At 57.0% G+C, this 17840-nt stretch overlaps 1 protein-coding gene across 3 annotated transcripts in view; it reads right to left on the bottom strand.

The window, feature by feature from the left end:
- Positions 1 to 17481, bottom strand: part of LOC102395225 (inner centromere protein) — a 29938-nt gene extending 12457 nt beyond the window's left edge. The window contains exons 1-12 of one of the 3 annotated variants that reach the window (XM_025286519.3): positions 17321 to 17481; positions 16661 to 16736; positions 13948 to 14098; positions 13427 to 13540; positions 11813 to 12600; positions 4893 to 4944; positions 3969 to 4026; positions 3792 to 3885; positions 2440 to 2491; positions 1895 to 2012; positions 1372 to 1506; positions 895 to 906 (exon numbers count right to left, since the gene is read on the bottom strand). In XM_025286519.3, the coding sequence (XP_025142304.3) occupies positions 895 to 906; positions 1372 to 1506; positions 1895 to 2012; positions 2440 to 2491; positions 3792 to 3885; positions 3969 to 4026; positions 4893 to 4944; positions 11813 to 12600; positions 13427 to 13540; positions 13948 to 14087 (1563 nt within the window). In that variant the 5' untranslated portion in view covers positions 14088 to 14098; positions 16661 to 16736; positions 17321 to 17481. The remainder of the gene's footprint in view (positions 1 to 894; positions 907 to 1371; positions 1507 to 1894; positions 2013 to 2439; positions 2492 to 3791; positions 3886 to 3968; positions 4027 to 4892; positions 4945 to 11812; positions 12601 to 13426; positions 13541 to 13947; positions 14099 to 16660; positions 16737 to 17320) is intronic. The other 2 variants (XM_006043187.4, XM_006043188.4) reach the window with 2 other exon arrangements.
- Positions 17482 to 17840: the final 359 nt, after the last annotated feature.

Raw genomic sequence — 17840 nt, 5'->3', positions numbered from 1 at the left:
GGCACAAAAACAGGTGCATAAGGACCACACAGCTGCTCCCTGGCATACTGTATGGCATGCCCCAGCCCTGTCCACCCAGATGGGACCAGCCTTCTTGCAGGAGAGGCAAGTTCAGGGCCTGCCTGTCCAGCTGTGGGGAAGCCCCTTGACTGCCAAGCTGAGGCCCCAAGACCCTCGGCTGGAGGCAGAAGCCCTCCTGGTAGGAGACCCTTTAAAGCTCCAGTGGACACTAAAGGACTGCGGGGACTGTAGCTCTGCAGCTGCGCAGGAGACCCCGGGAGCCAGGACCGTGGCCCAAGCCGGTCCCAGTCCCCTACGGCTCCCTGCACACGGCCGGTAGTCCAGCCTGGCTCTGGGACATCTGAGAAGAGAACAGCTCCTGTGGCTTTCTTTCTGAAGGGATGACACTGACCGTTCTAGAAAGTGTCACCCAGCGGACCTGGCCCTCCTTTCCCCGCACTGCCCTGCCCCTCAAGGCAGCAACTCAGGTCTGCAACCCAGTAAATCTCGGTGGCCTGGGATCAGAGAAGCCTTGTCTGTTCTCTTCACAGCCCCAGACCCTGAGGATGAGCCCAGCAACAGGGAAGAGGGAGGGAGGGAGGGAGGCCGGAAGGAGGTGGTCGGGGGTGGGGAGGGTGGGGGGACACTGCAAGATGCGGCCCCGGGGACAGGCCACAGGTCACACCTGCTCTGCTGCCTCCTGCCTCAGGGAGGCTCTGAGACGCCTCCTCCCAGCCTGCCAGCACCTCGGCTTCACCTCCCTCCTCCGGCCCCCTTAACGCTCCCATCAATGATGTTAGTGCCTCTACAGGTGCTGTCAGTTTCAGAGACAGGGCCACAGCGGGTAAGTGCTGCGTGGAGCTAGGTTACGAGGAAGGGGAAGGCCTTACTTACAACGAAGCTGCTCTGTGGAGGAGAGGAGACAGGGAAAAAGCCAAGAGTTAATGCCAGGTTGGGGGAGACCTGGAAGGCAGACCACCCTCCTGGTGACGCCAATAAGTCTGCTTGGGGCCTGCCCACCTCTCACCAGTGTCAACTCCTCTGGCATCACCCAGCCCTCATCCCCAGCAAATCAGTGTCCACATGTGTCCTTCACTTTAACTACTCAGGCCACCGGGAGGGAATGGTGTGTGTGTGGGGATGGACAGTCATGGTGGTGGCCAGCCAGGCCAGTTCTGTAACTTCCCGGCCCAGGACCCAGGACCTGGGAGGCCACCCGGAGCCGGCCAAGCCTTGAGGTGGCCAGGCGGAGCCCAAGGGGATGGGACAGTCCCCAGGGTCGAGGCAGCCTGGGGCCACAGAGGCTCGAGCTGGCCCGACCGGTGGGCTGGGCCACAACCTGCCTTGGCCCAGACCCTGGCAGCTCCTCACCTTGGGGTCCACGCGCAGAGGAGTGTTGCGCTTGATGAAGGATTTCATGATGTTGCCATGGGGGGTCGAGGTCGGGGTCATGAGCATCTGGTTCCTCTGCACGGTGTGCAGGAAGGTCCGGAGGGGCCGCACCACCTGCAGATGGGACCAGCGTCAGGCCCCGGGGGCAGGACAGACAGACCAGGGTCAGACCCCAGGGGGCTGGACAGACAGACCAGGGTCAGACCCTGGGGGCAGGACAGACAGACCAGGGTCAGACCCCAGGAGGCAGGACAGACAGACCAGAGTCAGACCCTGGGGGCAGGACAGACAGACCAGGGTCAGACCCCAGGGGGCGGGACAGACAGACCATGGACAGACAGACCAGAGTCAGACCCTGGGGGCAGGACAGACAGACCAGGGTCAGACCCTAGGGGGCGGGACAGAGGAGACCAGGATCAGGCCCCAGGGGCGGGACAGAGGAGACCAGGGCCAGACCCCGGGGTGGGGCAGGGGCGCAGAGGGAGGGCAGACGTGCACTCACCTTGCTGGCAGGACAGGGCGGGGAGGGGGTCTTGCTCCTGGGGGGCTGCAGCTCCTCATCCTCCAGCTGCTGCTCCTCGTCCAGCTCATTCACCGCCTGCTTATAGCTGCGCTTCCTCCTGCCGAGGCGTGGAGGCAGCGGTGTCAGGGGGCCGGCCCTGGTGTCCTCCCCAGCGCCCCCGCCACGCCCCAGAAAAGGTGCCCCCTCTGTGAACAGAACTGGGCCCAGCCCCCAAGACTCCAGCCTGAAAGGTACCGCAGAGGTGAGTCTCCCTGACTGACCCTCTGCTGCCTGGTCAGAGGAGGGGAAATGAACCAGTCTAAGGTCATGCGGCCAGGAAGATGGGATCTGGGATCCCGTCGCCCACCCCCAGGCCAGGCTCACCCCGCAGCACGAAGCTGTCTCCTTTATTAAGTGAGAGCACCAGGCCCCACCTCTGCCGAGAGGAAACGCAGGTGCCCACCCTCCCCAGCCAAGGACTCAGGGTTCACGCCCCTCTGGGTCCCTCTGAATGGTGGCCTGCATGCCCCTTCCCAGATGCAAACCTGACACTCTGGGGTGGCTCCTTGGGGCCATCTGCCTGGTCAGTCTCGGCCTCTGTGGAGAGAGCAGGTTCAGGGGGGTGGCATGGAGGGTGGGGAGGGGTCCAGGGAAGGGGCCCACGGGCAGAAGCCCCGGCAGGGGCAAAGCTCTCTTCCCAGCATATCTTGGGGTGGCCAGGGGCAGGAGCATCCACTTTAGCACCATCTGGTCCTGACACATCTCGGGACGTGCAAAGCCAGCATGCTGTCCCAGTTCACAGACCCCTTGTCCCCAGGCCTGGCCTCCGGGGTGAAAACGGTGAGACAGTCCCATCGAGGGGGCCCCAAGCATGTCCCACCCGCCTTTAACACTGAGAGCCCAGTTGCCCCCTCTCCCCAGCCTAACACTAACATGGGGTGACTTTCATGGGAAGAATTGGAAGCTGCAAGCTCTAACAGGCCCCTGGACTGGCTTCAAAACCTGACCTCTCCGGCCCTTTCCGCTGGGGGTGGCACAGGGGTGGGGGTGGGGTGCTCCCGAGCACGGTCAACATGTGGGGTGCTGGTCAGTAGGTTTTGTTTCCCTAGTAAGAGAAGGGGCCGATCTCCCCTCCCCTGGTTCTTCAACACTATTACACTTTTTACATTTCTATTTTTTTTGGGGGGCCACACCATGTGGCATGCAGGATCTTGGTTCCCCAGCCAGGGATTGAACCCATGTCCCCTGCAGTAGAAGTGTGGTGTCTTAGCCACTGGACCGTCAGGGAAGTCCCTCACAACGCTCTCTACTCCAAAGGGTTCTAGCAGCGACCCCTGAGGTCTGTGGGGCTGGCGTGGCCGTTGTCCCTAACCCAGTCATGAAGCCAGGGAGCCACGTTCAAGCCCCCTCAGTTACTGCACTTTGAACCAGGGGAGGTGCGGGCAGGGCTGCAGAGCCTGCAGCGCTCCCGCCCTTTCAGCCGGGAGACCCAGAGGTGAGAAGTGAGCCAGCGGCAGACAAAACACAAGGCCATGTGCTCACACCCCAGCACCCAGCCCTCCCTGTTCCCCACCCTGGAGGGAGGCTCGAGGCTTTGACCTGGCATGTTCACAGTTACTGCCCTAATTCAGGTCGCCCCACCCCAGCTTCCTGGACCAACTGGCCATGGCCACCCAATTCCACCCAGCAGCAGCTTCAGCCAAAAGGTGGGAGATGAAACATGTAGACTCAAGATTTCTGCACCCCGGGTCTCACGTACCCTCGGCCTGTCAGCACAGAAACCCAGCCTTGCCCCGCTTCTGAGAGAAAGTCAGGCAGAGGCTACCAAGGCCTGCACAGCCCTGAATGTCCCTCACCAGCAGGTCAGGAGACTCACCCTGCCGCCCTTCACACTCACCCTGGCTGCTGGCTGCAGGCTGTGAGCTGGGTGGGCTAAGGGTGATGTTGGTGGTGCTACGGAGCTGCAAGGCCCCGCCCTTGTTCTTGGGGACCTAAGGGAAGAACCAAGGCTTCAGGAGTCTGCCCCAGGGACTCGCAGGCCTCGAGCCCACCCCTCCCTGGCCTGCCCACTTACCTCTGGCTCGGCTGACTCCTTAGGCTCAGCTTCCTTGCTGGGTTCCTCCTCTTTGGGGCTGGAAGCAGAGCAGGGGGCACTGTGGGACCCACCCTGCCCAAGCCTCCCCATGGGAGCCCCTCTCCCGTGCCCTGGGGAAGCGAGCCAGGAGGGGTCCATCAGATGCCCCAGACTGAACTACAGCCCCACAGCCCCAGGCAGGCAGGGCAGCCAGAGCCACATGCTGGGTGCTTTAAGTCTGTGGCCACACCAGATGAGGGGTGTCAGCTTCTGAGTCTGGCTTCACTCAGATCCCATCGGGGCCTGGGTTCTGGATGTCAGCCCTTTCCCAGCTCCCTGTCAACCCGGTTGGCCAGAATGAGCCACGTTTCATTGAGGCCTCTCCTCCATTCACCATGGGGCCGGCAAAGCCAGTGGGTCTGCCCATCCCCAGCACCAACCCTCTGCTCCAGAGCAGGGGCCGCGGGGGAGGGGGGCTGCAGTAGTTTCAGGGATGGCAGGACGTGGCCTCCTGGAAAAGGGGCGCTGGCCCCAAGCGCTACCGGGCTATAAATGGAGCAGCTCCGATCCCCAGGCCGCGCACTCCAGGAGGAACTGACTCCTCCTGACTGCGCTGGCTCACCCTCAGGGCTTTGGATTTGACAACCTATGGAGCCCCGGCCCCAGGGTAAGGCTTGGAGGGGCCAGGGCTGACCAGGGATGTTGACAAGCAATGTGGGAAGACCTGGCACCCGTGGGGCACTTCCTGGTAAAACTGGGGCAGGGGCAGGGGGCAGTGGTGGGCCGCTCAGGAGTGGTTCCCAAGGAAAGGGGAGGCTCGGGCAAAGGAAACACCTCCACCCGGGGGGCTCACCTGGAAAGGGCCCGCAGTGTGTGTGTCCTGCCAGCCCCGGGAAGGTCCCCAAGCCCCAGAACTCAACTCACCTGACTTTCTGGGGCACCTCAACATTCAGGAGCCTCTCCAGGTAACTGTGGCCTGACGGGAAAACAAAGGGACAAAAAGACACCCTCAGAACCTGCCTGGTCTGTCCAAGAAGTCCAGGGCAGCCAGGCTCTGCTGGGGGCTCACGGTGTCTCTCTGCAGCAGACACTGTCACCTGCTGACCCCTCCTCTTCACTCGACTCAGACCTCCTCACCCCACAGATCCCTTCCTTCACTAGTCATAGACCCCTCCCATCACTAGTCACAGACCTCATTCACCGGCAGACCCCTCCCTTCACTAGTTACAGACCCCCTCACCCCACAGACCCCTCCCATCACTAGTCACAGACTCCCTCCACCTGCAGACCCCTCCCTTCACTAGTCACAGACCTCATTCACCGGCAGACCCCTCCCTTCACTAGTTACAGACCCCCTCCACCTGCAGACCCCTCCCTTCACTAGTCACAGACCACCTCCACCCCACAGACCCCTCCCATCACTAGTCACAGACTCCCTCCACCTGCAGACCCCTCCCTTCACTAGTCACAGACCTCATTCACCGGCAGACCCCTCCCTTCACTAGTTACAGACCCCCTCACCCTACAGACCCCTCCCTTCACTAGTCACAGACCCCCTCACCCTACAGACTCCTCCCTTCACTAGTCACAGACCTCCTTCACCTACAGACCCCTCCCTTCACTAGTCACAGATCCGCTCACCCCACAGACCCCTCCCTTCACTATCACAGACCCCCTCCACCTGCAGACCCCTCCCTTCATTAGTCACAGACCCCCTCCACCTGCAGACCCCTCCCTTCACTAGTCACAGACCACCTCCACCCCACAGATCCCTCCCTTCACTAGTCACAGACCCCCTCCACCCCACAGATCCCTCCCTTCACTTGTCACAGACCCCCTCACCCAACAGACCCCTCTCTTCACTAGTCACAGACCCCCTCACACCACAGACCCCTCCCTTCACTAGTCACAGACCCCTCCACCTGCAGACCCCTCCCTTCACCCCACAGACCCCCCCATTCACTAGTCACAGACCCCTCCACCCCACAGACCCCTCCCTTCACTAGACACAGATCCCCTCCACCTGCAGACCCCTCCCTTCACTAGTCACAGACCCCCTCCACCTGCAGACCCCTCCCTTCACTAGTCCCGGACCCCCTCAGACCCCCTTACCCCAAGACTCCTCCCTTCACTAGTCACAGACCCCCTCAGACCCCCTTACTCCAAGACCCCTCCCTTCACTAGTCACAGACCCCCTCAGACCCCCTTACCCCAAGACCCCTGCCTTCACTAGTCACGGACCCCCTCAGTACAGACCCCTCCCATCACTAGTCACAGACCACCCCCAACCTACAGACCCCTCCCATCACTAGTCACAGATCCCCTCCACCTGAAGACCCCTCCCTTCACTAGTCATAGACCCCTTCACCCCACAGACCCCTCCCTTCACTAGTCACAGACCCCCTCCACCTGAAGACCCTTCCCTTCACTAGTCACAGACCCCCTCAGACCCCCTTACCCCAAGACCCCTCCCTTCACTAATCACGGACCCCCTTACCCTACAGACCCCTCCCATTACTAGTCACAGACCCCCTCCACCCCGCAGACCCCTCCCATCACTAGTCACAGACCCCCTCCATCTGCAGACCCCTCCCATCACTAGTCACAGACCCCCTCCACCTGCAGACCCCTCCCTTCACTAGTCACTGACCCCCTCCACCTGCAGACCCCTCCCTTCACTAGTCCCGGACCCCCTCAGACCCCCTCACCCTACAGACCCCTCCCTTCACTAGTCACAGACCCCCTCAGACCCCCTTATCCCAAGACCCCTGCCTTCACTAGTCACGGACCCCCTCACCCTACAGACCCCCTCCCATCACTAGTCACAGACCACTCCACCCCACAGACCCCTCCCTTCACTAGTTACAGACCCCCTCCACCTGCAGACCCCTCCCATCACTAGTCACAGACCCCCTCCACCTGCAGACCCCTCCCTTCACTAGTCACAGACCACCCCCAACCTACAGACCCCTCCCATCACTAGTCACAGACCCCCTCCACCCAGACCCCTCCCTTCACTAGTCACAGACCCCCTCACCCCACAGACCCCTCCCTTCACTAGTCACAGACCCCCTCACCCCACAGACCCCTCCCTTCACTACCACAGATCCTCCCCATCCTGTAGACCCCTCCCTTCACTAGACCCAGATCCCCTCTAACCCACAGATTTCTCCCCATTCCCGGGGTGCATAGCCCTGCAGTCGGCACTCCCTTGACTCCTCACACCTTCCACAGAGCTGCTGCCTGAATGTCTCCTGCTACTCCATAGCTGGTAACAAGCCCCTCCGGGGACAAAGTTCACTGGGCTGGAAGTCTCTGGAGAGAGGGACAATGCCGGGCTTCGGGCCTCCACCTTCCAGCACAGGCTGATCACAAAGCATCAGATGCATTCAGCAAACACACGTCGAGGGCCACTAGGGCCTGGGGACCCAAGAGAGCAAACCAGACGGGCCACAAGTTGGTCTAGACAATCACCAGATAATCCTGTGGCTGACATGTGCATGTGTCACGACAGGAAAGAGGAGAGGACTTGGAAAGCCTATGATGGGGAGACAAGCTGGTCTGGAGGCTGGGAAGTGAAGTGCAAGAAAGCTGCAAAGGAGGGGTGGGGGGGATGTCTGGGCCAGTAGTTCTGAGTGTAGTCTGGGGCTTCTGAGAGCTGAGGGCCCAAGAGTACTGTTTCAGGGGCACCCACAAGGTCTTAACTATTTTCACCATAATACCAAAACCGCAACTAAAGATCCCGCATGCTGCCACAAAGATCAAAGATCCCGCGTGCCCCAAGTAAGACATGGCACAGTCAAATAAGTAAGCATTAAAAAAAAAACAAAAAAACCCCTCACAGCCAAATAAATAATAAATAAAATATTTTTAAAATAAATAAACTTAAGTACATATCTTTTTAATACACTATGTCATAAAGTAGAGTGTATGCAAAATGCCCTTGGGCTGCATAGCCAAATCTCTAAAAAGCACAGGGGTCTGAGGGCTCACCTGAACTGGTCCCACCCCCTCCCTTTTTTTTTTTAAACAGAATGCTGTTTTTAAGTCAAAGAACAACTGACAAACTATGGCTCACCAAGCTTGGGCGTCTGGCAGATACTGTCTTAGAAATGACCAAAGGGAGCCTGTCCCTTCAAATCAAATGAACAGGATTTGTTGCCAAGAATAAAAAACTGAGCCCCCCAAAAAGTCAAAACCGCCATGAACTTCATAGCTTCCTGATACCTAAAAACCTTTCTGATGAGACCAGAACACAAACGTGCTCCTTTAAGACAATATATAATAAAGTGTGTCAACACCTGGAAGATGTGTGTAACTCCACACACTTGCGAGTACGCACAAATTAATTGGAAGAAAAAAGAATACACAACAAAATGCTTTCTAAGTCCTCTTCCCTTTTCCAACTAGGTTTCTATGTGAGGCCAGGTTTTCGTCACAGACTTGAACCCAAACAGCACAGTGCAACAGACTGAACGCAGCACCCAGCCACCTTCTTCTCAGCCACCCATAAATGGGATTTATAACATGAGAACAATGCCAGGGTCCTCACCACATTTGTTTGGGAAACAGTTATTTTAAAAAAAAAAGAAAGAAAGAAAAACTAACCTTAATAGGTTTGTTACTCTTAAAACTATTAAATAACTACCCACAGATAAGAGTCCTCATAATCAAAAGCTCTTTGAGGTCCTGAGGCCGCAAATTGAGAGGTGCCAGTCTAGGCAGAAGGAACAGCATCTGCAAAGGCCATGAGGCAGGAAGGAGCAGGCTTTGTGGAGCATTTGAGCCACGTGGGCGTGGCCAGACGTTAAGGCAGAGGATGGGAGGCCGGAAGCAGGGACCATCCTTCTGTGAGGTTTCCCAGGTGGCTCAGACGATAGAGAATCTGCCTGCAGTGCAGTAGACCAGGGTTTGATCCCTGAGTTGGGAGGATCCCCTGGAGAAGGGAACGGCAACCCACTCCAGTATTCTTGCCTGGAAAATTTCATGGACAGAGGAGCCTGGCAGACTATAGTCCATGGGGTCGCAGAGTCGGACAGACTAAGCGACTTTTACTAGGGGGGAGGCAGGCAGGCCTGGGGGAGTCGGGTGGAGAACAAGGGCAGGCTCCTACCTGCGGTGTCCACAGCCAGGAGACTCCTCCCACCCCCTGCCTCCCATCCCAGCTCAGGGCTTGCTGATGAGGGGGCTGAAAGGTGAGAAGACGCCCATGTGACCACACAGAAGTGTGCAAAGACTTCTCTGGAATGTTAAGCGCCAACTCAAGCCATTAGGGCTTTAGAACAGGTCTGGTGGCAGGGCAAAGGCCTGGAGAGGGGCTAAGGGGCCATTTCCCTGTGCAGAGCTGGGCGGGGCACCTGGGGAGGAGCCCGGCCTGTAAAGCTGGGCCCTGCAGAAACCGGGGGCAGTGGCCCTGGCCCCACCTGACCACTTCAGAAACCACTTCTTTGCCCAGTGAAGTGTGGCCAACTGTGCACCGTGCCAGGAGTTCAGGGGTTAATGCCTCCACCCAGCAGCCCCTCCCAAGGGCTCCACACTGGCTCCAGAGGCCCCAGTCCCGTTACTGGTGGTCACCTCCCTGCTCCCCTGCTGCAGGTGCTTCCTCTCCCTCCCACAGTAACAAGCTCTTCTCAAATCCTGACATCGAGGGCTGCTTCCGGGGAACCCAAACTAAGACCTCCACCTCTAAGCTGCCCGCCCAGCTAAGCCCCAGGGCCCGGGTATCAGGAAGGCCTCCAGGAAGCCCTCTCGCCCTTCCCTGCTCCACACCCTTGAGCGCCCTAGGAGGATCAGATAGGCCACTCCTCGGTTGAGCTGTAGGGACACAGGCTGACTGTGGTTTTATCATCTAGTTTTGTTTTGCATGAACGAGCTGTACCATACCCAACCACTAAGATGGGTCTTCTACCCACACTCAAGGCAGGCATTCTTACCATTTAACAGATGGGAAAACTGAGGTTCTGAGAAGGGTATGCCCCAGGTCCTGCAGGCTCTAGTGTCTCCAGGGCTTAACCACCTTGTCTGACTGTCTTCCTTCCATAGGACTGAAGCCCACCTGTGTTCAGGGCGGGGGCCAAGTTGTTGTTCAGTCACTAAGTCGTGTCCAACTCCTTTGCGACCCCATGGACTGCAGCCCACCAGGCTTCCCCTCCATGGGATTCCCCAGGCAAGAATACTGAAGTGGGTTGCCATTTCCTTCTCCAGGGAAAAGACTGGCTTAAGAGTATCCAGATGTCTGAACCAGAAGCATGAGGAGGGCCTTGAGGGTCTCTACCTGACCCTCCCTCTAGAATTCCAGGTCTGCTCTCCCCCTTGGGCCCAGGATGAGATTCACACCTAAGGAAATCCCCATCCCCAAGACAGGTCAGAAGCTTCTGGGCCCTTCTGAGAATCCAAGTATGGTCAGTGTGTCAGACCACAGGCCTGCATGGGCCGCCAGCTGTGTGTCCCTGAGCCCCAGACCCTGGAGCAAGCCCTTCCCCAGGCAGCGAAGAAACTGGGCCGGGCCCTCACCTGCCTGATGCCCGCCCTGAGGCTTTCCACCTGGCCTCCCTGGCAAGCGGCCCGCCATCCTAGAAAGGACGAAACACAGGGGGCTCTAACCCCAGCTTCCCAACTTAACAGACTCAGTGGCCTCCTTAAGCCTCAGTTTCATTAATGTAAAAGCCTGGCTCGTCCTCTCCACCACCCCAGGACCTCATCGTCCTCCGGCTGGACCCTGCAGCCTCCTCCCTGGACTCTCTACCCTGTTCCTTCTCTTCTTGGCTGTTTTTCACACAGCGCTGGAACCTTCCAACAACCACTGAGGGGCCACATCCTTTGTGGGGTCAAGCTCGAGTCCCAGATACTCCATCACTGGCCAGTTCGGGCCTCAGGGTCTCCATACAAGCTGTTCCCTCTGCCAGGAATACCTTTTCCTGGATTTCTCCACTAGGCAAAAGCCCAGGAAGCCTTCGCAACCCTCCCAGCTCAGACCCCACCTCCTCCATGCAGACATCCCTGACTCTTAGAGCTGCCTGTCCTTCTCTGTGGCTCACACCTGCTTCCACCTGGGACAAGGATCCCTGGAGCTGGGATCAGATGATGACAAAGCAGCTAACGTCACACAGCCCCTTCTCCGTGCAGCCACTGTTCTAAGCATCCTATGTGCATTAACAAGAAAACCTCCCAATGACCCTCTGAGGTGATGCTGTTATTATCAGCCGACACACGAGAAACTGAAGCTCGTGAAGGCATTCCTGTAACTTCCCCGAGGTCACAGGGCAGGTAAAAGGTCGACCTGGCACTCAAACCCAGCTATGTGTCCCTCCCAGAATTCATCTCTCTTCACCTCGGTATCTCCAGGCCCTACAATTATGCCAACAGGAGGCGGTCCATAAGCAGGCTGAATCTAAGAGAGTCTGGGCAGGAGGGAAGGGGAACACGCCAGCCCTGGGGGACAGGCCCAGGTTTGAGCTCAGCATGGCATTAACCATGGGGACACTGTGGAAAACAGTGCTGGACCTCAAATTTCTCTTTTGGAAAACAAAAGCGCTGGATCGAATATGCTCTGTCCAACATGGCAGCCATGAGCTTTGTGTGGCAACTTAAATCAGAAACAAATAAAATGTAATAAAACTAAAAATTCAGCTCCTCGATCAAAGGAGCCACATTTTGAAGGCTCTATAGCCACACGTGGCTAGCTAGTGGCTGCTATGTGGGATGGCACAGATCTGGGACATTCACATCATCACAGAAAGTTCTGTGGACAGCTCCTTACTTAGAGGGCCCCCAGACACCCTCCACTGAGCCGGGCACAAAGGACCACCCTCTGAAGTTTTGCCCAACACCGAGCCCCAACTCACAGATGATGCGGGCGGAGGCAGTTGGCTCTTTGGCGGCCTTCTTGGCAATCCTTCTGCTTGATCGTCGGACGGTGCTCTCGGATTCTTTGGAAACTGGGGAGCGAGTCTGGGCCAGGGAGGCCTGGGGGCCCGGGGAGGATGGGGCGATCAGGCTGCGCCGCACGGAATGCCGGTCCACACGGGCTCCCATTGGGGTGGAGAAGTTATCTGGCTGGAGGGGAGCCAGCACCCGCTCCCGCCACGGGGAGGCGGGAGAGCTGGGTGAGTCCTGCGGGCCCGGGGTGGCCACCGCAATCCGGAGCTTGGAGGCGGACCTTCCTGCCCCGGCCCCTCGGCCCTTGGGGTCCCGAGGTGTAGTCATCAAGGAGCTCACAGTGACAGACTCCAGCCTTCCCACCTCTGCCTTCTGGGGTGTTGAATCCTCATCCGAGCTCGAGGGGATCTGGGAGGCCGGGGCCAGGGCAGAGGTCGGAGCCTGGGCAGACTGGAGCTGATTGAGGTACTGCTCGGCGCTCCGGCGCTCAGTGGCACCGATCTCTACCGCAGGCACCAGCTGGCACTGGGTTGGGCTCTCCCTGGGATTCTTTGTCAGGACAGTGGGAGACCTGGAGGTGGGTGAAGGAGGGGCGGTAGCCACAGAGGCGGCCGCCGCTGCAGCGGCAGCCCGCGTCACGCGCCGCAGGACAGAGCCGTTCTCGCCCACCACTGTGGCCAGCTTCTCCACCTTGTCCTTGCTGCGGAGGTGCCGGGAGATCCGCTGGCTGCTCCGTGTCTTTCTGCGGGACAACCTGGTGGAGGGGGCGGAGCAGAAGCTGAGGTGACCCAGGGAAGCGGGGAGGCTGCCCACAATTCCAGCTGGAGGAGCTGCCAACTCCAGGGGCCTCTGAAGCTTGGAGGCAGAAGACTGGGGTTCCAATTCAGGCTCTGCCGCCTCTAGCCAAGACACCCCAGGTGCTCTTCTCCAAGCCTCAGTCTCCCTATCTGTGAACTGGGATGATGCCAGTCCTCACAAGACCGCTGGGAAGATTAAATTCCCATAAACCTCCTGCTGACTGGGTCAGACTGGGCCAAAACCCTGCTGGCAGAATCGCTCCTTCTGTCGCTTAATCCACCAGACAGTCCCCGAGAGGCAGGGACCCTCATCCTCACTTTAGATTTCAGAAACTTGAGGTTCAGAGAAGTGGAACATTAACCCAAGGACACACAGTTGCTACGCAGCAGAGCTGGGGTGTACACCCAGGACCGCCTGACTCTAAGACCCAGCCTCTTTCCCCTGGTACAGTGAAACCCACAGTCGTTACAGGGGCAGTTAGAACCAGCATAGCAACAGGGGGTTGGGAGACAGCCAGCCCCCAGTCTACACCTCTGGTCACTCTCCCCCAAGCAGAAAGTCAGATTCTCTTGCTTCTCCCACCTCCAGAAACCCTCCCCATCCTCCGAGGCCCAGATCAAACACCACCCCTACCCTAACGCACACAAGCTCTGGACTCCACGGTCTCCAGCCCTGCTTCATTTCCCTCGGCATGGCGCACGCAGTGCCCACTGCTCCTGATCTCAGTTAACACCTTTGAATCAAACTCTCCTCGTGGCCACCAAGCCTCCCGCCCCTCCTACCTTTTCCGGATGGGGTCTCTGTTTTCATCCTGAATGGAAGAAATTCGTCTCTTCTTCCGTCGGTTCTTCTGTGAAGGCGTTCTGGGCATCAGCTCAGGCTCTTTGCTGAATTCTCTGTTTGGTACGAAGACAGTAATGGTTGAGGCTGCTTGGAAACCACTGCCCCTCCCCCACCCAGCCAGACAGCTGCCTCTTTCCTGACGGTGGCTGGTCAAGCTGGGGTGACCAGTAAGTACCAAGCAAGCGCTCCAAGGCTGTGTAAGAGTCACCGCCAGGCACTTGGGGCTTCCTCGCGTAGACAAAGCAGGGGAGCAAGGTTGCCAGGCAGCCCTACCTTCTGAGGCGCGGGCCAACCCCTCTCCCTAGCCCGAGCATCTGGGGCACTCAGGAAGGACCCCTGGCAGCCTGTCTTGCCCGGCAGGTGGGGAAGTGCCCTAAGGCCGCAGCAGCCAGGCAGCCCCTGGTGCATCCTGCCAGTGCGCCCCGCTCTTGCCGCCACCCCCGCCCCCCCAGCCCCGCACCTGGTGAACATGCGCTCGGCCTCCTCCTCGATCTCCTCCAGCCACACCATGTCCTTATTGTCCACGTTGCAGACAAACTCCAGGAGCTTCTGGTCACAGAGCTCCAGCAAGTGAATGGGCCCCTGGGCTGTTGTCCCCATGGTGGCTCTGCCTGGAGAAAGCAGAGACAAGAGGAATGGGGCTCAGGCTGGAATCTTCACACTGTTCAAACACCAAACCCTCCCCAGCCCCATACGACACTTTCCACAGAAGTCCATGCTGCCCAGGCAATTCTGGGATCAATGGACCTCATTACAAATGGCCTTCCTGGGTTCAGGAGAAACTGTGGTCCCACCAGGTAGGACTCCTTGACCTGCCCACACACAGGCCTGCTCTTACCCACTCCTCTTACTGCCTGAAGGTGATTGAGGGCCACCTTAAGGGACACCTAGGGGCTTCCCTGGTGGCCCAGACAGTAAAGAATCTGCCTGCAGTGCAGGAGACCTGCATTCGATCCCTGCATAGGGAAGATCCCCTAGAGAAGGGAATGGTAACCCACTCCAGTATTCTTGCCTGGAGAATCCCATGGACAAAGGAGCCTGGCAGGCTACATTCCATGGAATTGCAAAGAGTCGGACACGACTGAGTGACTAACACTTGAGGTACACACAAGCTAACCCCAGGTGTCAGGTCAAAGAACATCGAATCCAACTGCCTTTTATGGATGCTAGTAAATGACAGATCTGCATTCCAAAGGAGTGGGTAAGAAAGTGGTGGTCCAGAGACAGGCTCTTCTCTAAGGGGCCCCTATAACTCTCTCCCTTGAACTGAAACGCCTTCGGATGGATGAGGGAGCATGAGGAAAGTGGATAAGCAATGTCTTGGTTTTTTAGAAAACTTAGTCTAGAAATATCAGGCAGTATAAAATACAAAATTAGTTTTCCCTTAATTTTTTAAAAATAATTTTTATTGACATATAGCTGATTTGCACGTGGCAAAGTGATTCAGTTTACAGATACATATATATCTATTCTTTTTCATTACAGGTTATTAAAAGATACTGAGTAGAGTTCCCTGGGCTATACAGTAGGTTCTTGTTGATTATCTATTTTGTATATCATAGTGTGTATATTTTAATCCCAAGCTCCTAATTTATCTCTTCCCCCCTTTCCGCTTTGGTAACCATAAGCTTGCTTTCTATTTCTTAAGAAACTAGCAACTCAAACAAACAAAAACAAACAACTAGAAACTCAGATATTCTCCTCAAAACTCAGTGATAAAATTATCACCAAAGGCCCAGGCAAAGAAGAAGTGTTCTATTCTGGTTCATAGCAGGGGCTCAATAAATATCTCGACTGGGGCAATGAATGGAAGAACGAATTAATAGGTGACAGTCACAAGCCATAACAACAGACTGCATGTCTCATGCCATGGCAGTGACCCACCACCCCGATCGACACCTGCAAAACCAAGAACCACACACAGCTCGGCCTCTACCTAAGACAGGAAGTTCTTGACGGAGGGGCTAAGTCACCGACCCCTATAAAGGGCTTAATGCCAGGTGCTGTTGCAGCCTCATAGGACTGCCTTCCTGGGGCCTGATTTCCAGGGCACACTGGCCTGGGTTCCTCGAGCAAGCTCTGCCCTCTGCCTGGAACCTTCTGTCTCTTATTTGGTACAGTTCACTCCTCAGCACTTGGCTCTCAGCAACGCAGGGAGGACCTGACTACCAGCCACCATCCTATCCATCAATTTCAATACTCTGCACAACACTCAGGTGACAATGTATCTGCTTGCAGACTACCTGTCTCTGCCCACTAAGCATTTGTTCCCTGAGGGCAAGCCCTGATCTGTCTTGCTTGTAGCTTTGAAGCCCAGAGCTTGGCAGAGTGCCTGGCACAAAAAGAATACCTGTTGAATGAACAGATCCATCTATGAACTGTACACCTAGAAATAAACATTCTACAGCCACTCTAACTCCCTCCCCAAAGACACACACACACAGGGACACCAAATCAGGCCATTCTACACAGGTTAGAGCACGCCTTTCTCATCCAAAGCCCTACTCCGAGGAGCCAAGAGCAGCACCCGTCAGGGCAGGACCAACTGGGCAGGATCGCAGAGGTTTTGGGCAGAGACCGATGTGCAGATTCCAGTCACAGCACAGCCTCCTGGCTGCCATCCCTCTGCCTCCCCCCAGTCCCTCTGTCCCAGCACTCAGCCCTGGCTAACGACAGGAATCCAGTTTGAGGCTAGGAAAGAGAGACCTGTTTAAGGAACACAAAACACTTTGTGCTATGGAAAGCAACAATTTGCTCTTTTATTTAAAAAAGTAAATGGCAAAGTGGGTCAGGGCTTCTTACACAAAGTGCGAAAAAGTGTTTGAGCTCCTTCCATAAGGAGGTTTGTTTTCAGCAGCCTCAGCCTATTTAAAAAGGGTCACTGTCATTAGATCAGAGATGACCCTGAGAAAGGTGATCAGTGTTGAGAATGAGGGTCCCTGGAAAAGCAATAAAAATCTTTTCAGTCCCCTATAAGAACCTTGATAAAAACCCAAAGCACCTTACGTCCCACCAAGGGTGAAGGAGGCTCATCTTCCTCTCCCAATACTTTTCTCACGTCATACGTTAAAAGCCCCACGGCCCTCCTTCACAATGCCTGTTCTTTTGAAGGTGCGGGAAGTCCACCAGCCAACCCTGACCACACCTCAGTGAAGGAGGTTCGTAATAGCTACCTTCTGTAAAGAGACCTGCTCCATGCTCGGGTGGAGCATCATCTCATTTCATTCTCGGCACAACCTCAAGGAGATCCTGGTGCAGACGAGCAAATTGAGGCAGACTGAAGTTAAGGCCAAGTCTTCGTGCAAGTCAAGGGAGGGGCCCGGATTTAAACTGTGCTCTTAACCTCAAGTTTTGCCGCCTACTCCATTTCAACTTCGGAAAGGCGCTAACTTCTGACTGGGCGCCCCAGAGAAGGCCACTGTCAGTAAACGGGCCTGCGGAATGACAAGTCAGCACCGGCCTCCGGAAATGGGTCAATTTAAAATGCTGCTCAGCCGATAAGGGAGGTGGTGAGCCAGGGTTAACTGTACAGAAATGCCATCTGGTACAATGCCGCCAAACACCCGGTCGGTGGGTGCTTCCTGTCCAGGTCAACAAAAGGCACCTGGAGGGGGAGCGGACGGGATTATTTTCTTGGACAGGGGGTGAGGGGGGTGGGGTCATCTTGGGCCCCAGGACCAAGGCAGGTCACCTCGTCACTTGGAAGAGGAGACCCATCCCCTGCAGGCCGCAACGGGGGATAAGGGAGGTCATGCCCCCCGGTCCAGGGCTTGCGGAGGGATAACAAATTGCTAACGACCCCCCAGCCCCCCCGGCCGCCCGCGCAGACTCACTCGACTGCACCGCGTCTCCTTAACTGCTGTTGCGATCCAAGTCCGGCGACCCTCCCAACACAAATCCCAGCCGGCCCAAGCCCCACGGCTCCCGGCCTCCAAGGCTTGCGGCTGCAGTGAACAAACGGGGCGGTACAGCGCGGGCCAAACCTACGATTTTCAAAACTGAAGGTTCGACCAATCCCCGCCAAGTTTGTCTGGGCGGCTGCAAAACTCTAAGCCAATCAAGTAAAAGGAAGCACCAGTCAGGCCATCGATTGGCTACGTGGATTGGCAGTCTACGGGACTAAGAAGAAGGGAGAGGAAGCGTTGAAACTTTAACCTGTACAGCTTCCGGGAACAGCGGCGCGCGGCCGAGAAAGGAGATCGCTAGAGGTGGGGGTTGCGCGCGCAAGGCCTCACACGCCAGAACTACAAGTCCCAGTGTGCATTGTGAGTGCCCTGAGGGACCTGGGAGATAGGTGAGGCCTTATTTGTGGATAGTGCTCTTTTCGGGAGTCTTCACTTTGCCATTTCTTCA

The sequence above is a fragment of the Bubalus bubalis genome, chromosome 5 (genome assembly GCF_019923935.1).
Source record: "Bubalus bubalis isolate 160015118507 breed Murrah chromosome 5, NDDB_SH_1, whole genome shotgun sequence".
Lineage (NCBI taxonomy): Eukaryota > Metazoa > Chordata > Mammalia > Artiodactyla > Bovidae > Bubalus > Bubalus bubalis.
This window is presented reverse-complemented; position numbering and strand designations above follow the sequence as displayed.